The sequence below is a fragment of the Phalaenopsis equestris genome, unplaced genomic scaffold, assembly GCF_001263595.1.
Source record: "Phalaenopsis equestris unplaced genomic scaffold, ASM126359v1 Scaffold000002, whole genome shotgun sequence".
NCBI lineage: Eukaryota > Viridiplantae > Streptophyta > Magnoliopsida > Asparagales > Orchidaceae > Phalaenopsis > Phalaenopsis equestris.
Window position 1 is genome coordinate 50,237,502 of NW_018164444.1, and position 22,305 is coordinate 50,259,806.

The window sequence follows — 22,305 nt, forward strand, 5'->3', positions numbered from 1 at the left end:
GAAATACACCTTTGGAAGCCCCTTGAATAATACCCGTCGATCTCGCCGTTGGCGGCCTCGAGGGTGCCGTCGGCGGGCCTGCTAAATTATTTGTATGGAATCTTGGGAAAATCTCGCCGTTGGCGCCGTTGGGCTCGCTGTCGGCGCCCTAGTTCAATTCTTCACATTTTGGTCCTTTTCGCTCCAAATTCGCTCCTTTTTGCATATTTTTGCTTCAATGACTATAATTCCTCATACCTGCAACAAAACATCAAAATAACCTTTCTTTAAAGTGCAATATCATCAAAAATAGTATAAAATATGTATGAAAATCTCAACATATTTTCCTTTGGTCATTGACCGAACCACATAATTCTTTCATGTACTTATACTTCTATTTTGATTTGTTAATTGCAACGCTGTGGAGATTCTTTGTGTGTAATGCTTTTGTTCATTATAGTTCCAACATGTCTAAATAAGGGGGTACGTTCGCAATGTGAGATAAAGAAGTGACAAATATTTTTTGTGATCTGTGTGTTGAAGAAATAGAATTGGGAAATCGGCCGACAACGTACTTCAACATATAAGGTTGGCAGAATATAACTAGAAGGTTTAAAGAACTGACTGGAAAAAATTATGATAGGCTAAAGTTTAAAAATAATTGAGAACAATTGAAAAAGGAATGGAAGATTTAAAAAGAGCTAAAATGTGGATCATCTGGGTTAGGCTGGGATCCAATTAAACGGACAATTGATGCACCAAAAGAATGGTGGGCCGAGAAATTAAATGTATGACTTATATTTTCAACTTGTGTATATCAAACATTTTGTTAATTACCTGAGTGTCCTCAATTTTTGTTATAGATACTGTCGACAGCAAAAAAATACAAGCAGAGTGGAATTGAGCCTGATTTTATAGAAAAACTTGACATAATATTCAAGGGGGTAGTGGCAACGGGAAAGCAAGTATTCAACCCTAGTGAGACGGTGTTTGCAGGAATACCCGATAATTTTAGACCAGAGCCGGTGGCAGTTGAAGAAGAAATACATAGTGTTAACCAGAGGGAGATGGGGGAGTCAAGCTCACAGATGAAAATGCCCAAGCTAGGAAGAAAAAAGAAAGAAAATGATATTTTTGTGAGGACTTCATTTGACAGACTCATAGATGCTTTTGGAGCACCCCCGCCTGCTCCACTACCTGACAACAGTATCTTTGATTATCTTAGCACTTTAAAAACCATCCATGAAGTTGTAGTGGATAAGCACTTTCATGCAATATGTATGAAAAAAACTTGAGGATCCAACACGTAGGCACATATTTATGGCGATGGAACCAGAGTTTCGAGTCGAATATTTACATGTTATATTTAATGATTGAGTTTTTATTTGTTTTCAAGCAATGTATTATGTACTATTCAAAGTTATGAACTCATCTGTTATTTGGAGTTGTGTTTCTTTTTTAAATGTACTTTTATTTGAATCTTGAATGCATATTAGTAGAGCTCAATATTTTTTTTATTCTTATTAGCTGAGTGTTCTCGTTATTTATTTCTCACTCGTTGTATTGATTAATAAATGATGAAATAAGTGAGATTTTTCTTTCTTTAGGATGGATCCACAACATGAACATCGTAAGAGAATGACATGAGCTGTAGCTATTGCCGTATTACTGTTGGAGTATTACCGATCAAGCCATGTTCGTATACCCCAAATGACCTCCAACTTCGTTGGGGATAAATGGGTTGGCGAAATGCTTTCTGGACATTCTATTAGATTCAGTAACATATTTTGAATGACAATACTGATCTTTATGGATCTCTTGTACGAGTTATCCATCAATCACAGACTCCAAGGTTCTTCGAGAACGACGAGAAGCGAGGTATTGGAGGTATTGGGCGAGGTATTGGCTATAACACTATATATTCTGTCACAGAATGAATCAATTAGGGGTGCTATGGAGAGATTTCAGCATTCATCGGAGACAATAAGACGTTATTTTTCCAAAGGCATACAGACACCTGTTAGCTTAGTCACTAAAATCATTAGGCCAGCGAATTCATCATTTGCTAGTACTCCAGTACAAATCGCTCGATCCCCGTTACATGCCTTACTTTAAGGTAACGATTCTTTTATTTACTTTCATTTCCTAACTTTATCAAACATAACTGCATAGGTGCAATTGACGGTACTCACGTTGATGCCCGAATACCCAGCTAGACAAGGTGGCTTACATTGGTCGAAGTGGATCGACTACTCAAAGTATCATGGCGGTATGTGACTTCAAAATGTGTTTCACATATGTTATGGCGGGCTGAGAAGAGAGTGCACATGATAGTCAAGTTTTTGCCTATGCTATGAGGAATAGATCGCAAGGTTTTCCTCATCCGCCTTCAGGTATGTTTTGATTTATAAAAGTACAAGTTATAGGTATTTATTGCAAATAATAATATCTTCCATAATAAGAAAATACTATTTGGTTGATGTTGGATACCCTATGTAGAGGGGCTAACTGAAGCCATATTCAGACACTAGGTATCCTATTCCTGATTTTAAGCGAGCAAGTGACAGTATTCGTGGTAGGAAAGAAATGTTTAACAAATGTCACTTATCTTTACGTGGGGTAATTGAAAGAACGTTTAAGGCTTGGAAGAAGAAATGAGTAATCCTACGTGATATGTCGTCATATCCATTTCAGAAGCAGATGCATATTGTGGTGGCAACAATGACACTTCATAACTTCATACGACGACACTCTTCACGTTCAAATGCGGACTTTAGTATGGATGATAACGAAGAGCTGACTGTATATGAAGAACCAACAGAAATCATGATCGAGCCTTCAGTTTCTGAGGATGACAGTGAATTTAATGAATTTGAAGTTCATGACTCGGAGGGTGTGGCTGAGATAACAGATGCTATATATGAAAGCTAATCCAACAAGTCTTTCTTTTCTCTTTCTTTTCTTCGTATTTTCTTCGTATATATGTAAATCAATCTTTATGTGGATTTTATTTTTTTGGGAATAAGTTCTGACATTTATTTTTTTTATTTTTTTACAGTTATACAAACATGACTTCTAGGATATCTGTTACAGACAGAGATATTTTTTGTTATTGTGGATTATCGTCTCCGTTGCTCACGTCGCGTCAGCCTCATAGCTTTGGGAGGCAGTTCTACAGTTGTGCTAAGGGTGTTTTAGCTCGCTGCGGTTTCTTCTGGTGGGCTGACAGTCCCACATATTACACTGCCAACAGTCATGGGAATCCGATGTTTTCCCAGGTTAATAGTGCAGCTGATGACAAACATAGCCAGAGTTTGAAATTAAATATTTTAATATTTCTCATTATAGTTGTATTTTTATTTGTCCTTTTTTTATTTCTTCTGGTACTCACGAGAGTGTGAGAATTGTATGTGATCTTTTGAAACTGATCTGTGATGATTGTATGCTTCTGTACTATATGCTTTTATACTACCAATAAACTATTCTGAATAAACTGCCCCAAACAGTTTTACCACACAGGGGCAGGAATGTCATTTAACCACCAATAAACTAATATGAATAAGCTGCCCCAAACAAAAAACTAAATTATTCAGATAATCATCAGATTATCAGAATCTGCAGATTATCATATTATAGAATAATCTGCTTAATCAACAGATTATAAATAATCTACAGCTGCGCCAAATAGTATTGCTTCATCAAAAAATTTATTGCAATTACATTTGGCAAATCCAACAAATTGTTAATCTCTCTAAAAGAAGTAATCAATTTCAATTTTACATTGCGTGGGAGTGTTCTTAAACTCAACCTTCTTGATGTTAGATGTCTTCATTAATATCTCAGCATCCACTTTAAAGCCAGCACAATCCGACGCACTGAACAGCTGCAATTCATTGCAACCATCCAACATCTCCATCAAATCATTCTTTTTAATTCTAGCTCCATCTATCACCAAAATCTTCAATCTTGGGACACATCTAACAATGGCCTTTATTCTTCTGTTACTAAAATATCCATGCAAGTGAAGCCCTATAAATTTGGGACAGTTGATCCTGATTTGTTCAAGTATTTGTGTGAATGAAAATAGTTGCAATGGGATCTTTAGAATTTCAAGCTCTTTCCATTTACTTATCAATGCAGGAAGTTTCTCCACGACATCGAGGCTCATCTCTAATAATTCAACCACTTTTAAACTTGGACACCTGCATGCAAAAAAAAATATTACGTCAGAACACCAGATATAAAGTCCAATAGTAGGGTGTGACGTCAAATGAGCCCCACAAATTTTAATACTGACCAATCTCAATGTATTACGTTGGGCGCACTTAACACGTGGCGCCCCTCCATTAGACTCCGGACGGAAATTACGTCTAGAATCCGAATGTAATATTTGCTCCATGCATGCATTTGAGAATAGCGACATGGAAAATTTAGATACATACATGCCACTTAATTCGTTTGTTTTAATATATCAAACAACTTAACTTCAATTTTTTGCATACATGACACTTGATTCTTTTGTTTTTACAATTTGCACAAATATAACAACAAATTATATATATAATATATTGTCAGATTCTTACTCGATTGAAGCAGAGACCAGATCCTGCAGAATTGAATCACCACAGCCATACGGGATCGCCAGCTCAACTGCAGATCCATGGCTGCGGTCAACGCAGAGTTTCATGAAAGAAGAAAAGGAGAAGCTGCTCCTAACGCCATACGTTTGCTTTAATCTTCGTTCAAAATTACTTCCCTCAACGCCATACTTTTGCTTGACACTTCTTTTCAGAATTGCTCCATAACAGAAGTCCAGTTTAAAAAAGTCAATCCTTTTTCAGCATTGAGGATCCAAAGAAGCTTCGTGCCAGGATTTACATACAAATGGAAGAGCAACTGTGAGCTCTTCCAATCCTAGATAACAGAATATAGAGACCAAGCAGTCTGAATCCAAATTCTCCCACTTCCTTTCTTCTTCCATGCTCTGTTTCTCTCTCTCTCTTTCTCTGTTTGTTTGGCCGTCTGTAATATGTTCTTAAATCCGATCATTTCAATAACTATTTGTACTGTTGTCAAAGCTGAAAAGCTCAAGGAAAATAATGATTCAAAGTCTAGCGCATGAAAACTCAGTAAGAAATAAATTTCGATGGATTCTATGCAAATGGCATATTATAATAAGGATAAGGATGGTAGAAGACAAGGTGAGGAAGCTTCATGCGTGGCTTGGCAGCTGTTAATGATGAGAATCGGTTGAAATGTAAGCTTGTAGGTTAAGAAAGCTTAATAAAGCAATATGATTGTTGAATGGTTCCTTGGCTAATTAATGAAGTAAAGGATGAAATTTTTGAAGGTCCAATATGCAAATAAATAAATTTGTATACTATTTTGCGTGCTCATTTATTTGTATTTTTAAATATGATGTGATTGTAATGGGTTGCCCGCTGATACTTCTCTTTTTCTGCAATCGAAGTCCTAAAATTTCTAATTATGTGCCAAGTGCTTGAGGGCCTTATTTGGGACGCTATAAGATCACTTTTGATATTTTAAGATTTGCCTTGTTGTGATGTCATGAATCTCAAAGTAGATAATTGGCTCTGGAAGGAGATGCGAACGATTGAGTATAGCCTTCGATTGTCATGTTTAAATGAGTAGCGCCGAAGGAAGCAGTTCACCCGGATATTAACAAAAGATGCGAAGAAGAAATCTCGTAGAGGCTGTTATCAACCTTTAGGACGATCGATAGAGAGCACATTTTCGGACCACTTATAGACCAAATCAAAGCTTCTCAGACGATCGACATCCCTTATCGATCGAATCAGCCCCCAACTCTATTATATGTAGTGTTACCTGGAGCCCGATTTCGCTCCCCCCTCCTGCTCCCCTCCTGCTCCCGATAGTGAAACATCGCGACCCTAGCTCCCGCTCCTGTCTCTTCCTCTATCGCCAGCTGTTCCTGCCTACGCCTGTTCCTGCCTTCTCTATTTCGCTAAGCGAAACATTTCTTCACTCGTTATAAGTCGCAAACAAGCAGCAGTTCCGCGTAGTGCGTGTGGTTCGAGCGAGCTCTTCTTCTTCGGCGGGCGTTGGCTCGCGACATAAGGAAGAAGAAGAAATGTATCACACGGCTCTCCTTCACTTCAAGACACGACCTTTTTGGTGTTCTTCCAAGCTCTCCTTCAGTTCAAGACAAGACAGTGATTTTTCCCTTTCCGAGCTTTCCATGAAAAAAACTTCTGGTGCCATTATTAGTTATTTTCTCTTCTTTGTGTGTGTGTTGAATCTTCGCACCATGCTAAAACGATAACCTACTACTTAAATACCGCGAATTTTCTAGCACTCATCAATATCTGATCAACTAACTTATATATGGATAGCCAATCTTACATCATACGTTTATATATATAATTCCAATCTTCCACCTATTATTTAGGGATTCAGGATCGGTTTCAATTTTCTAAGTCAAATAATGCAGCAATTTATTTCAGCAAAAATAAAATTTGCATGCAATACTTATTATATTTTTTATTTTATAAAGCTATTCACTAAACTATTTTAAAATTGCTTTTTAAATTTGTAATTTTTATTTAACTTCAACAAGAAGCCGAAATAATACGGCCCTAAAATTTCCTTCTTTCAAAATTAGTGGATAAATAACACACCACACACAGCAAAAAAAAAAAAAAAAATCGTAAAAAAATAATGTATTGTTTTTGAAAAAGTCAACCAAGAAGATAAGTATTTTAATTATTATCAAAACCCTAGTTAATGATAAGTTAGCAAATATGTTCATCCTAAACCATTATATCATAATTTCAAATAAATTAATCCCCTGGGTTGGATCTAGATTTGTCCGTGAAACACACAAAATGAATGGAGTTTATGTAGGAGAATGAATAGGGTGTAGATATGAGGGAAAAAGAGAGAGATGTGCGGAATGAATAATAATTTGAGAGAAGTGTGTTGGTATTTGCCAACCTTTTTGGCTAAGGTGATGTTACTCTTTATTTATAGAGAAATCCCTTATTTATAGAGGAATGGGGGTATGTGAAGTTACATTTATGCCCCATATTAGATGTTGTACATTTTATTGCGTGTATTTTACATATATGAGTAATTGGTTTGACAAGCTGTTGACTCGGTCGGTTGAATTTAGTTGGTTCTATGTTGAATCAAGGTTGTCGGTCGGCCTCTGTAGGTCTTCAGGACTACTTGAGTACTGGACTCAGTTGGTCGTACTAATCTGGATGTTGACCCTTGATCCCAATAAGAGAAAATCTTATCGGTGGAGTAAGTCTAGACTATCAGACATAGGGTGGATCACAACAATCTAATAGATAGCTCATTCTTCGATAAGAGGGACCCTTCGAGATGTTCTGTTGAGCGCATTGTGGCCAATTCTAGGTCCCGGTTGAGGAATCTCAGGAGCGTCTATGAGATGAGTGGTTATGTTGAATTCACCCTTTATGACAAAAGATGAATCGATGCTTCCACTCGGTTCGATAGGCTTTGGTTTTTGCCTCGGATGGCCTTTACTCGGCCGACCTTCAACCCAAGCTAAAAAGGGGGTTGCACCTGGCTAGACAAGTATTTTGATATTTTATTAGTGAAAGTATAGTCTTCTGATACAGGACCCTTAGTCTTCCACCGTGGGACACTTGGTCTTCCATCCATATGTGAGCCCTTGGTCTTTCGTATGTGGGTCCCATTGAACTGTGCTCCTTTATACATTTTGTCTGTTGGATTTCCTCGCTTATCTGATGTACACCCTAAGAAATGAAACCACTGAAATTATACATTTGAAATGCTAATTAAATGAAGCATAAATATAGGGTATTTCAAAAGCAAACTCGTTTGGCCATCACAATTTAATAAAATAATTATATTTAGTTTTGCAATAATTTAATTATATATGATTTTCTACCTTAAATTAATCACATATTGCTATAAGGTATCGTATAATTTAATAATAGCAAGTTTACTCAAATGTATGAAGAACCATTTCTTTTTTTTATTAATTTTTCTTCAAATAATTATCATAGATAATTCACCACAAATTTGCACCAAAATTGAACTCCAATGTTCATTTTCTCATTAAGAATTTATAAAAAGCAAACCCATGAATACATCATCATGATAACCATAGTGGTTATAATTAGTATGATTTTGTTCTAACTTGCAATCTCCACACTCAAACTTCTTGATCTTAGATGCCTTCATTAATATATCTTTATCAACATTAAACCCCCTACATTTTGAGACATCAAACACCTCCAATTCTTTGCAACCTTCTAAAATCTCCATCAAATCTCCCTTGCAAAGAAACGACGCACTCATCACCAAAATCTTCAATCTTGGCATGCATCTAACAATAGCCCTAGTCTCTATAATATTAAATAATCCGCACAAATGTAGCCCTATGAAGTTGGGGCAGTTTATTCTGATTTGTTCAAGAATTTCTAAGATTGAATTTGGCTTCCATGTGATCTCTAGGATTTCAAGCTCTTTCCACTTGCCTATCAACTCGGGCAGTTGCCTCTCATCTTTTTCAATCAGGCTTGGCAATGCAAGCACTTTTAATCTTGGACATCTGCATTTTTAGATGAACAACTTTATTATTTCAAATATTCAAATCAATCTCTAATTGTGAGAAGTGCCGAGACATCAAGAACACCACCAACAACAACAACAATAAGAACAAACACAACAAGCCTCTATTATGTCCTATTGAGCGTCATATTTTCATTTAATTCTAATAAATTAGGATCATTATTTATACAATATGCCTAGGTCTTTTTAGGTCTACCTTTTTTAATATAAATTAAATATAAAACAGTTTACTCTTCTGATCTGAACAACATATGATCGGCGTTAATTAACAATAAATTCACATTAATATATGTGGTTAGTTTACATATATATAAGTATCTAGTGGTCCTTTTTTGTTAGTTTAAAAAGAAAAAAAAAAAAAATAATTTGTTCAAAAGTCATCATACATTTATTTATTAAGATAAATACTATATCACTTTTAATTAACTTTGAGATGAGTTAAATATATGAAGTTTGATTAATGCTTAGTTAATATGAGAAGATGAACCACCATCATCTACTTTGTCTATATATTATATTTTTCATGTATATAACTAATATACCACATAAGATCATGTGTTGAAAATAAGATTCTCATCCTCTCAACATACAACATTATTTACCGAACCATTTACATTCATACCATCTAACTCTAATCTATTTACAAATCTAACCCCAAAAATTTAACATGTTCATAAAACACAAGAAACACTTACTGGACGGAAGCATAAATCAGATCCTGCTCTGCTGAATGGAAGCCCCAACAACATATGGTATCGTAAGCTCCACCGCTGATCCACGGCTGCGGCTAACGCAGATCTTCATAAAAGCAGAAAATGAGAAACTGCTTCTGAAAACACCACCGCAGCAGTACTGTTCATTGAATCTTCGTTCAAGTTTGCTTCCTGGACGAAAATCCAGCTCCCTGAAGTCAAGATTCTTCCAGCACCGAGGATCCATGGAAGCTTCATGCCATGATTTACAGACAAAGGGAACAGAAACTGTGAGCTCCTCCACTCCTAGATAGCAGAATATACAGACCAAGCAATCGGATGCCATGTCCTCCCACTTTCTTCTCTCTGCCCTCTTCATCTCTCTCTGTTTCTGGCTCTGTTTCATTATCTTCTTAATCTGATCATTTCCATGGAATATTTGTATCGGTCTCAAAGCTGGAAACATGCAGGAAAAGGAAGGGTAAATGTCGCGGTCATGAAAGCGTTTTCCCTACGGTGGGAGTGCTTGGTAAGAGTTGAATGAATTGCTACGGAACTTATATATAAGCTGTATGTGGATAGAAGGGAATCAGAGCTGAGGCAGCTTCATTGGAAATTTCCAGACGAATTGACGTCAATTGAATTTTTTTAAGTTTTGTTTTAGTCTTAGATGTTAATTTTATGCGTCTGTTAGGAAATGAATGAGGCTTATCGATTGGATTAATGAGGGCTGTGGGGTCATTAAGCCTGCTTAAAAATGGTTCATTTGGTTAACTGATGATTAAGGCTTATTTAATAGTTTGTTGGTTGAATGAAGCGAGTTTTAATGAAATTTTTGTAAGTCTATGTCAAAGTGAATAAGTTTAGTAGTGTTTTGCACGTTTATTTATTAATGTCTATGAATATGTTATTATTTTTGATAGGATGCTCTTTACGGTCGAACACAATATATTGCTTGTTAATGTTTTTTATTGGGTTATTTTTATGTTATATGGATATAATTTTTTTTTATCAATTATGTATTTGTTTTTTTGTATTTTAGGGGGAATGTTTTAATAAAAAATGAGTATAATTGTACGTCAAAAAGATTTTTTGATCTGATATTAAAGAAATATTGAAGAGAAAAGTATGATGAAGGATGACATGTTGGGAGCTCGTGGGGCTCACCAGACCGAACAAATAAAGCCATACGAGACTAGCCAACCAAGTCAAAACTGACCGAACTATGAGAAGGATAAGAAGAAGACCAGATAATCCAACCACGAGCCAGTCACTGCGGGAAAACTAACTTGATGTGCTAGCCTACCACAACAAAGTCTATCCAAAAGAAGATATAGTCCCGCAAAGTATCTCAGATTATCCCATGAAAACTCCAAAGACTTCTTACCAGAGATCAAAGATAATACTCAACTATGTTGGATCAACAGACCAAGCGGACTCTACAAGCCCTAAAGGCAACTAAGCCTAACCAATCGAGCCAGAGCCAGAACACATATGGATGGTTAGCCCATACCTGTAAATTTATAAAAATATCCTAGTACTGCCACTTCCACATAGGGGCAAAGGTGTAATATCGACATTGTACTATTTCCCTTATAATTAGAGATTTTTTTTTGAAAATTACATTATTCATCACTCTCAATACCCTCTCTCTCGCTTTATATATGCATAAAATAAGTGATCCGATCATCCCACCAATAGAAAGACAAGCTACACAAGGAGAATGCACCGAGGAATTTTTGGTCCAATTGATTCAGGATCTGAAAACTTAGGTGCTAAAAATGGTCAGAGGTGTGTTGAATCGAGAGCAAAAGCATCAATCCCGACAAAATGTCTCGATAGTTATTGTGAATGTGGAAACCGATTTACCATTCAAATTGACATTTTCTCATATTTGACATCAAATTGGATTTGATACTCGAAATTAGTTGTTAAATTAATTATTCTTAATTCTTTTTATGATATGTTGCAGAAGAGAAAAAAAAATAATTAATGGGCTTCATTAATTATTTGATTAATTACTTAATGAGTTTAATAACATGATGAAATTAATAAATAGACATGCTAGCTCCACTTGTTATCCCTCTTCGGCATTGGTAACTTTCCAGGTTCTTCTTCTGGTAAGCTTCAACTGAAGCTCTTAGGGAGAGAGAGAGAGAGAAGGAGAGGAGGAGAGGAGAGAGAATGAGGTTGAGAGAAAAAGTGCTTTCTTGTAATCGTCGAGGTGATCGACGGGTGTAATTCCTCAAGCTAATAAAATCCTTTGCTGTTTCGTGGATGTATGAAATTTGTTGAACTAAGTAAATCTGTGTTTTTCACTGTGCTTTTTTGTTTTGCGATTTTTTTCTCAATCAGATTTTTCCCTTTATTGCCGTCGTTTTTCACAACAACAATAGCTAATTGCAGAAGAGTCCTACCAACCTTAGAAAGCAAGGATGAAACCCAGTACATCAACAGTGTTGAGTCGACATTGATCGATAGAGAACGGATCGGGTGAACAGACGCTCCGCGCTAGCCCAAGAATGCTTTCTCCCAACACGTCTCAGATGTCGAGTCCCCAAAATGATTCAAGATCCCAAACATACATTTATGTTTTATAAAGGCGTTTAAACTTATACTTGAGAATAATGTATATGCCACCAACAGTTTTCTATTTATGTATTTAACACCAAAATAAAAAAAAAAGAGAGAAAAAAATAAAATTGTAAAAAATTAATAGAATTTCTTATCTTTATTGTGATCTTTAAGATTTGAAGAAAAGATCACAAAAAAGAGCAATTGAGCATTAAAAAATAAATCGAAAACATTATTTTTAATTTACTTTATTATTCACATGCTACATGCATATATATAATTATATATACACCAATATAAGAAATTACCTAATTTGTATCTTTTTCAACTTTGGTGCATGAAACGGTGTATTTATGTAAATGCCCACCAAAAATAAATTAGAGCCAACTGCCGCTCCGCCCCCGCCGCCGCCGCCGCCACCCCCCTCCGGCGGGTCTAATTATTAGGTGTGGAGGGCGCGCGCAAAGCTGCACGCGCCCTCCGATCACAGCCGCACATCGCGGCTGTATGACAGCGCCCTCCGCACGCAATAATCGCTCCCCCGACGGTCCGCATCTTCCTTGTTGTCTTATCAAGATGGGAATATTTTATTTTTTTAATAGCTATAATATCTTATTTTTCGGAGACTATATGACTAGATTAATTTAAATTATAATTAAACAAATATAATTATTTTTCTGTATAGATGGATGGATAAGGGCATAGAAATTGTGGCGAAGTATGCTGGTCGATAAGAATTTTGAAAACTATTATTAAAGCTTTATGATGGAATCTCCCCAACTTTAAATTTAACTATCTGTTATTTATTTGGGGCAATTACGTACAGAGCCGCCGAAATTTTTTATTCACAAATCAACCACTCTCTTCGAGTCATTTTTCAAATTCTCGCTCAAATTTCAAAATTCACCGTAAAATCTCAAGTCATATTTTTCATTTTTACCAAATTCTCAATAATTTGATTGTGTCACACGTAAATATATCGGATTTAGTCGTAATGTTTATGTAATTATCGCTATTTATTTTACTATATTATAATTTATTTTAGTTAGTTATTATGTGTAAGCATTAGGTGTGAAGTCTTTTTTTAAAGCAGGTAGCTGTAAAGGCAAGTTGGTGTAATGTCATATGCCTTTAAAACAACACATCATTTGAGGTGAATCATGGAATGCGTGCAATTGTGGCATGAATCTGGAGCGCTAGAGACTCTATAATGCACATGTTCTTTAACATAAAAAAACAATAGATTCGAGCGCTAGAAAGCTACAGGTTTATCTCCTAGTTCTACAGAAAAAAAAAAATCATAATTTTCATATGTTGATTTTGTACATCTGATCATGCTTTTGTTGAGTTTTTATTCTTTAATTTTCGAGCAAAGGATTTATGCTTGTGAGCCCCCTCATTATTGAATTTTCAAAGGGGTTTTTGGGTAATTATAGAGTTATTTGTATATAATAAGACCAAGGGTCAATTTGATTGATGTGGTTGTTGATCGCCTGATAAGCCTTGATTCGATTGATAAATAGTTTGAAAGAGTGCTCCGAGTCAATTGTCCTGAAGGCTGATTTCCGTCCTGTAGGAGTTTCTTCTTGCGCCTTCTGACGATCGTTTGGACAAGTTGTTCCCTTCGCCAATATTCATCTAGAAACGATCGACGAAGGCTATTCCCGATCGTCAGCATCTTCTTTCTGATCAATCCATCTGCCTTGAGATTCGCGCTGATATATTTTTATATGTACATATTTAGTTTCACGTTTCTCTTGGTCCTTGAAAGTTGTACAGTACATGAGAATAAAAGAAATTTTTTTAACATGTATGAAATAATTAAATGATATTATTGCGTAATATTGTACTTCCCTGTATTTCGTGCTCGAGCCATTATAAATAAGCTTTGGGCCAAGGGAGGTTTGCACCACCTCTGTCTCTTCTGGCTCCTTTGTCTCGTGTCCTGCTCTTTTCGTGTTTTTCACAATGTCTGACAAATGAGCAATGCCTTCCGATAATAAAGATATCCTCAAAGCCATAAGCGAAATGCAGGCGCGGGCTCGTAAGTTAGATATGAAACGTAAACTAGCGGGTGATGTATCCATAGAAAGGGTGAATAGAAATAAAGTTGTGCTCAAGCCAGGAGCCGACAATCGTGAGAGCCATCTTGTTTCTTCTCGTTTTCTTGCGGGCCTCCGCAGAACAAGACTGCAGGACAGGCTAGAGGTGATCCGGACAATCAAACTACGGGACACTCACCAGAGTTAAGTGTTTCTGCTAAGGGAGAAAGATTGTCGTTCACGTGGCTGCAGGGGCAGCTATTACCTAGAGGTGTTTTGAGGAGTTGGCGGTCATGGCTGAGACACGGCTTTAACTGATTAATAACAACTTTTCTTCTGAAAGTGGGGACAAGGAAAAGCTGAAGAGGACATTTTCTTTTATACCACATGTGAATGGGGGCAAGTTTTTGGTGTGTAGCTTGAATAACTTTTCGTATTTCTCTTTTTACGATTCTGTATCAGCAGATATTGATTTGGTTCTGAGTATGATGCGGTGGTTGTAGACCAGGTTGTGATCGAGGAAATGAATGCGGGACAGGTTATCACCGGGGGAGTAAACGTGACAAAATTGAGCACAACGAAGCAAAATGCTGAGCTGGATGTGGAGGATCAGGGTGCCGGCGATCAAGTTTTTACCAGTGCCGCAAGGGAGCAGGAGGTGACCAGAGGGCACCGTGTGTCCTCTAACTTCATACTTTGACGCCTTGTTGAGATGGAGGAGTGTTTTCTTCGTTTCAAGGGGTATCCTCAAGGAGATGGTCACAAAATATTCATCAAGGTTCTTGAGAGATTCGACCATGTGGAGAGGAAAGTTGTTGCATTACGCGAGGAACTTCCTGCTTTTCAAGGGGAGATGCTTGCCAACCATAGAGAAGTTACACGTCTTTGTTTGGAACTGTCGGTTGTTATCAAGGCCCTCATTGGCCTAAGGTCTTTTGCAAACTATCCTGACATTTGGTCGATGATATGAGTTCTCAAATCTTACAAGATTTGTTGAACAAATTCTTCCATAAACTCCCGTGTGTATATTGTTTCTCCTTTGTTCCTTCAACTATACCCTCCTTGTTGTTGTTGTTGAACTTCACTTCTTGTTGACGTTATGTTTTCATGCTCACCGCACCTTAAATGACGTTGAATTGGAAAGTGTCTAGGAAATGCACCCAAAGAATGAAATGTTCTGCTATGAAGTGATCGGGAGAGAGAGATAGAGATAGAGAGGAGAGAGCAACATTATACGGAAAAAAAAGAGTCTTATTCATGATATGAACTTCTATTTCTAGGTCTTGGTCCTAATATTACAAAAGTACATATTAGCCTCATCATGATTAGCTTTTTAGTGGAGGTTTTTTTTTTTATAATTACAGAGTTATTTGCATTTAATAAGACTGGAGACCGATTGGATCGATGAGTGTTGCTGATCGCCTGACAAGACTTGATTCAATCGATATATATATATATATATATATATTATGAAAGAGTGCTCCTTGTCAATTGTCCAAAATACTTATTTCCTCCCTGCAAGAGCTTCTCCTGGTGTCTTCTGTCAATCTTTCAGACATATTGCTTCCTTTGCCAATATTCATCCATAAACGATCGACGAAGGCTATGCTCGATCGTCCATATCTTCTTCCCGAGCCGTTTATCTGCTATGAGATTCTTGCTGACATACTTTTATATGTACAAAATTCAATTAATAATATAGAGGTCATAAAGAAAGTTTATCATTTGACATGAGTACTAAGATACTTTTAAGTAATAAATATTTCATATTCAAATTAAAGATCATTTAAGAGTCCAACTTCAACAAGTTTATAGTTAGATTGATCGTCTCGTCGAGTAGAATCCGATGGTATCAAAATTTGTTTAATCAGAGTACAATCAAGTCCAGATCAAGTTATCAAAGCATATTTGAAGGATTCAAAATGTTAAATAAATTGTCAAATGACCTCAAATTTGATTTACTTATAGTCAAATTGAGCGTCTCGATGAGAGAAATCCAAAGAGCTTAAACTCGCTTAATTTTGAGGTAATTAAGACTCTCATACAATTAAAAAAACTCTCATTATCAAGTTGGAATAACAGTTTTCAAGCAGAAATAATGTTTGATCAGGCTCACGAGCCGAAAACGTCATTCAGGCTGGCTCGAAATAGATCTGTTTCAATCCAAGCAGGATTGAAAATGGATCGATTCAATTCATTACTGATTTTGATCCATAAACTGCTAATTCTATTGAATTTAAGACATTTTTGAATCGGCTCGAGATCGGATCGTTCACTGCCCTAAGCTATATATTTAATATATATTAAATGGATAATCCATATGATTAAGAAATACTAATTTAATTAATTATAGATGACTTGCTAGCATGTTATGAGAGAGGAAAAGAAACTTAAGATAAATAGTTGATGCGTGCGAGAAAATTTGTGGCGGTAGAGTAATGAATAATCGTCTTAGCATTGCACGAGAATTCAACACACATAGATAACAGAAGAGAAGTAAGCAGGAGGAGACATCTTGACTTTTTACGTAGAAAATCCTTGAAAGGGGGAAAAACTAAAGGGTCTAGCCCAGTTGAAATAATCCTCTATGAATGATGAGTGCACAAGTTCATTTTCTCCTAAATTAAGGAAGATGAAATTATGAAGTTGTATAACTATAATCTGGCTGCAGTTCTTGGTGAAAACAAATTTCAAGGGTCATTGTTGATTATCATGGAGGTAGTAGTCCGTTGTGAGTGTTGTAGATGGTTGTTCCAGAAGCATTGATTGGCCAAGAAAACATAGTAAGCAGTTACAGGAGCTGTGGACCACATAAGCCGTATTGGCGAGTATAAATGACTTTCGTAGGCAGCTGGAGGTCAGAGTCGGGAGCTGCACAAGCTGTGAACCACGTATGCTGTAGAGGCGAATATGAATGATATTTGTAGGCCGCGAGGGTCGGAGTCGGAGCTGCATGAACTGATAACCACATAGGTCATTTGGGCGAGTATGAATCGGGAGCTGCATGTGCTGTGAACCAGATAGGTCGGGAAAGTATGAAAGACGTTAGTAGGCCTCAAAGACTGGAGTCGGGAGCTGCATGAGCTGTGAACCCCGTAGGTTATAGGGAAGAGTATGATTGATGTCCATAGGCTGTGGGGGCTGAAGTCGAGAGCTGCACCAGCTATGAACCACGTAGGTCATAGGGACGAGTATGAATGATGTTCCTAAGCCGCAGGCTTAGGAGTCGAGAGCTGCACAAGCTATGAACCACGTAGGCCATAAGAGCGAGTATGAATGACGTCCATATGTCACGGGGGTTGGAGTCCGGAGCTGCACGAGCTGTGAATCGCGTAGGTCGTTATTGACGCGTGGACCGTAGTAATGAGCTTATGTCCCACGACGAAGACTGACAACTTATTGTTGGTGGCAATCAAAGATGATTGGTGGTGATCAACTGTGAAGGTCGACAGTGGTTGACGACGATGACCGACGGTAGTTGATGACAATCGACGGTAGTCGACAACGGTCAGGATGGTGCTGGATTTCAGCTCCTTCCTAGAGATTCTAGTTCTCTCTGAAGTTTCAAGTCTTCCCTTTCATGTGAGGGGTGTGACTTTATTTATAGTATTTTAGATGTCATTAATGCAAGAATATGAATCATTTTAATCGGACGATCTAGAGAGCTTCCTCCGATCAAACAATGTTTAATGGACATTTGAGTGCCTTAACGATGTCAGAATTTTGCAATCTTGGGCTCATTGGATTATTCTTGTCGAGACGCAAGATTCGACTATAAACTTGTCTTTGACCTTCCAAATGTGTCTGAAAATCTTTCAAGAATGGTTTAATGACTTGATATATGCTTGATTTGATTTGGATTAGAATGACTTTGATATCATTAGGTCTGTCTCATCGAGCTAGGCAGTTTGATTATAAGTTTGCTGAAATTGGAGCTTCGGATGAGTTTTTATCAAAGTTTGAACATCGCTTGCTCAAAATATTATCTCAAGATCTGTGTCATACTTCGAGATTAGTGCCCAAAAATGAAACTTTGTTGGTGGCGTATCAATAGTAAAATATCTAAGAAAATGTGACTGGAAATGAGGAAAAAACCTTAAAATCTTCCTTCAAAGTTAGACTATTTGTTAAGAAAGATTTGAATACATACCACTCAATTACTAAATCTTTACATATAACAGCCAAACTTCAATTTTTACATACATGCCACTTTATTAATGCATAAAGAATGTATTTTAATTTCTAAAAATTAAAATGGTGATATTTAGGAAGAGATAAGTAATATTTGGCTTATAAATGTGAAAAATAATATTTATGTGCTAGATATCTAAATAAATCGGAATTGCATGGTATGTATGTAAAACCCCCATTTTTTTAAATATAATGCTTAGGGGGTATAAACATGCCGAACACGAGCGAGAGCAGAATCAGCTCTTGTTCGAGTTGTTTATATTTCAAACAAAAAAGTATCTTCGTGTTCGGTTCATTTGCTTAGCAAGCCGAATACGACTTGTTCACGAACAAAGAGTTGTTTTGACAACTCTAATCACCTAGCCATAAGATGTTAAGGGTTGGGGCAAGATTTAACAATTATTTTTTATATTAAAACATTATTTAAATCTAATTTTGTAATTTTTATTCTATTTTTTAAAATTAATACTTTTAATTGAATATAAACCTTTATAGCCTTTTATATATATATAATTTATGAGTAGTATTTTGTCCTGTTCGACTCGTTAACTTAGCGAACAAGTCCAACACAAACTTCTTAACAAACCAAAAACGAGCTGTTCAAGAACAACGAGCCAATTTAACAGCCCTAATAATGCTGAAAATTTAGAATTTATTAATTATTGACTCATTCATTCATCAAGCGCATTATAAAGTCGTCTCAATTATTATTATTACTATTCTTCGTCAAAATAAAATTTTTTAATTTTGTTTTTCTCATATTTTATTTATCAAAGCTATCAAACATATTTTTATTTATTAGTTTTAAATTTAATAAACGAGTTAAATAATAAATATGAATTTACTTCATGTTAAAATAATAACATTAAGAAATTAAATAGTACAACAAAAAATTGCCCATCCGACCCATTAGTTTTCAATTTCTTTTATTTAATATATAACATTTATAACATTTAAATTGTCAATATTTATAAGATTAAATGTATTTTTTATTTATATAATATTATTTAAATTTTGAAAAGTACATTAAAAATCAACTCGCGAGGATACATATGCATGCCAATTATATTTTATTAGTTGTTGACATGTAAATAACGAAATAAATTTACATGATATAGAATTATAATATTAAAATTAGTTTCATTTAGGGCTATGATGCAGTGACGACGCAGCAGTATTGTCTGTTTGGTAAACAAAATTCTAATAATTTTTTTCAAAAAGTTGGTGCTGAATCATGTGTTTTCTCACCACTCTTGGTTAGGTGCGGTGACAGCTTTCTAGCTGCAGTCTAACTTTTAATCACTGCAGACAAATTTTCAAGTGTACTTGGATACAACCTTGCATGTGAAGAACATTTTTTTAGTGTGAAATCCAAATGCAACTGAAGTCTCTGTATAATAATGTTATATACGTTGTAGCATAATATAAAATAATATTATATGAGAAATTCATATGTAATATCGAGTTCAAAGTAATGGTGCATCAGTCTAATGGTGGAGTGCCACGTAGAGCCACAGTGAGATCATTACATATGTGACATCTCTCTATTAGAGTACTGATCCTGAGGTAATATTTTTTTGAGAGGAGGACCCGAGGTTGGAGGCAGAGGAGGAGGAAAAATCACCATAATTTGATTTTACATAACTAGTAATCTCCAAAAATGAAAGCAGAAAACAAATTAGCATAATTACAATAAGAAGTAACATAATTTTCCTGCACCTTGGAACCCTCGCACACAAATTTCTTGATTCCAGATGAAGCTTTCTTCAAGATTTCATCTTCCGCATCAAATCCCCTGCATCTCGAAACATCAACGTCCTGTAACTCCCTGCATCCCTCCAATATCATCACCAAATCATCTCTTTTCACAAAGGAACCACTCATATTCAAACTCCTCAGCTTCGGCAAGCACTCAACAATGGCTTTCGCATCCTTCCCATCAAAATAGCCGCAGAGATGAAACCCCGTGAATTTAGGGCAGTTCGCCCTGATCTCTTCAACCAATTCCAGGAAATAAAGAGGCTTCCATTTCATCTCCAGAATCTCCAGATCCTTCCATCTCGCCATCAATCCAGGGATCTGTCTATCATCTTGGCGCAGCAGAGTTGGCAGAGCCAATTCCTTTAACCTAGGGCACCTGCAAAGAGAACTAGGGTTGGATCAAACCTCAACATTTGATTTGCTGCATTGAGACAAGAAAAGCACTCACTCAATTGAAGCTAAAATCAGATCCTGGTGCAGAGGAGAGCTGATCGTGGAAGGAATCGAGAGCTTGACGGCGGATCCATGGCTCCTTGAAATGGAGAGCTTCATGAAAGAGGCGAACGAGAAATTGGGGATTCCGTATTCTTGCTTGAATCTGGCTATGCATTTGCTGTTGGAGGTGAAATCGAGATCATGGAAGTCGAGGGTTTTCCAGCATTGGGGATCTAAGGAGGCGACATGCCAGGATTTGCAGACCAAGGGAACTCCGGTAGTGAGATCTTCTAACCCTAATTTTGAGAATATGGAAACCAAGCAATCAAAGTTCAATTCCTCCCACCTTCTTTCCGCCATTGCTCTGTTCTCTGCCGTTTCCACGGTGCCTATATAAAGCTGGTGGAGGGAGGTAGGTAGTTTGTCGGTACTCGGCATCCAAGAAGACGGCATCGAGGCGATTCAGATTTGTGGGATCAGTTTTTGTGTATTTTAATTCTGTCATCCTAATCTTAATTTAATGGCTGTTTGGGGGGCAGTTTATTTGGTGTCACAGGCTTTTGAAAATACACAAGTTCTGTTTGGATAAACTGTGTTTTGAAATTTTATATGCACTTTAACGCTGAAAACATCGCACATATCTAAATGTGATGACAGTTGTCTTATCACAAATTATTTTTAATCAGTTACATACCCTTCATTTTTCATTTATTTATATATCTAACACTTAAAATTCAATTTTCACAGACACATCGCTTTATTATGCATGAAAAAGTTAAAGAGTAATATATTTTATGTGATACGAAAGATTTGGTTGGTATAAATGTAAAAATTAAAATTTTTGTGTTAGATATATAAATATATTGGAATTGGTTGATTTTTCTGTAAATATGAAAAAAAAATGTGGAGAATCTAACTATTTTCCTCTACCTTTTTCTATCTATAATGAAATTCTTCGATGAGATTTTAACTATAGATAATATTGTACAAGGATATAATAAATAATATAATGATGATTGTCAAAATTTGGTATATATTTAAATATAAACTTTGTAAAAATTGTCATATATCTTAAGATGTATGACTCTAAAAAATGATATTTTTATAAGGATGTGCTAAATCCGATAAAAAGGCAAAATTCACTAAGAAAACTTTTATTTTTCATGTCTGATATACTAAAAATAAAACGTGTAAATTACACTTAAAAATGAAATTTAAAGGGCTCTATTACTTGCAAATTAGATGTAAAACATTCAAAAAATTTTATCAACTGCAACAAAGTTAATTGAGACATTTTAAAACTCTTTTCAAATTAAAATCATAAACTATAGACAAAAAAATATACATGAAATCAACTCTAAATGTTCATAAACAAAAAATTTATAAACATTAAATAAATATGCAATATTATTATATCATAAATCAGATCATTATGAATGCGCCTCAATACTAAGTAAATAATCGTTACATATAGTAAATAAATGCTTATATTTGAGTAATTTGTAAAACTATATTTTAGATCGATAATGATTGTTGTAAGAATAGCTAAGGGTGATAGTTGTTCAAGTACTTAGGAAAGATATGTTATCGGGGAAGAATTTCTTCTAAGAATTGATGAATTTTAATGAAATAATTCTCTTGATAAGTTTATTTTGAGTGGGTGGGAAGCTTCTAAGAATTTGAAGAGTTTTAACTATATAATTCTTTTGGTAAGTTATCTTTTTCGAATGACTTCAAGTTTTGAGTGACTTCAGTTTAGTCAAGGGCTAGATGGCTAGAGAGTTGATGAGAACGTTTCTTTAAGTAAGTCTAAATTTCAAATGAATTTGTTTATTTTTTTAGCATTATATTAAATCTATTTCTTGTTAGCAATATTATATAACTTAATTGACTAAAGCCAACATAGATATACATTTGGATTTTGTGTGTGTGTGTGTGTGTGTATTAAAGAAATAAGAGTAAAAATAAGAGAATAGTATTTGTGTAGCTTGAATATTGATTACCACACACTTGTCAACATCATT

General features: G+C 35.8%; 2 protein-coding genes across 4 annotated transcripts; both read right to left on the reverse strand.

Annotated features, from left to right (window-relative positions):
• Nucleotides 1-3,677: 3,677 nt before the first annotated feature.
• Nucleotides 3,678-9,891, reverse strand: LOC110032748. Of its 3 annotated transcripts, XM_020736497.1 has the most exons (3): nt 9,282-9,889; nt 4,563-5,057; nt 3,678-4,181 (listed from the first exon to the last, which is right to left on the reverse strand). In XM_020736497.1, exons 2-3 carry the CDS (start codon nt 4,664-4,666, stop codon nt 3,731-3,733), a joined length of 555 nt encoding a protein of 184 aa, XP_020592156.1. In that variant the 5' UTR covers nt 4,667-5,057; nt 9,282-9,889; the 3' UTR covers nt 3,678-3,730. The 3 variants fall into 3 exon arrangements, 2 of the variants coding, with proteins under 2 accessions (XP_020592156.1, XP_020592163.1); XM_020736504.1 differs by lacking the exon at nt 9,282-9,889 and having other exon boundaries at nt 4,563-5,213; XR_002294877.1 differs by lacking the exons at nt 3,678-4,181; nt 4,563-5,057 and adding an exon at nt 8,046-8,566 and having other exon boundaries at nt 9,282-9,891.
• Nucleotides 9,892-19,645: 9,754 nt separating this feature from the next.
• LOC110034122 (F-box/LRR-repeat protein At3g48880-like) lies at nt 19,646-20,749 on the reverse strand. Its single transcript, XM_020738407.1, has 2 exons — nt 20,295-20,749; nt 19,646-20,222 (listed from the first exon to the last, which is right to left on the reverse strand). Exons 1-2 carry the CDS (start codon nt 20,732-20,734, stop codon nt 19,730-19,732), a joined length of 933 nt encoding a protein of 310 aa, XP_020594066.1. The 5' UTR covers nt 20,735-20,749; the 3' UTR covers nt 19,646-19,729.
• Between the last annotated feature and the right edge of the window lie 1,556 nt (nt 20,750-22,305).

What these genes read in the sequence shown, in the direction of transcription:
- LOC110032748 (XM_020736497.1), bottom strand. Translation starts at nt 4,666, where the DNA reads ATGAAACTCTGCGTTGACCGCAGCCATGGATCTGCAGTTGAGCTGGCG. An exon ending in CTGGTCTCTGCTTCAATCGA is followed by an intron (nt 4,182 to 4,562) that starts GTAAGAATCTGA and finishes TTTTGCATGCAG; the next exon opens with GTGTCCAAGTTTAAAAGTGG.
- LOC110034122 (XM_020738407.1), bottom strand. Translation starts at nt 20,734, where the DNA reads ATGCCGTCTTCTTGGATGCCGAGTACCGACAAACTACCTACCTCCCTC. An exon ending in CTGATTTTAGCTTCAATTGA is followed by an intron (nt 20,223 to 20,294) that starts GTGAGTGCTTTT and finishes TTCTCTTTGCAG; the next exon opens with GTGCCCTAGGTTAAAGGAAT.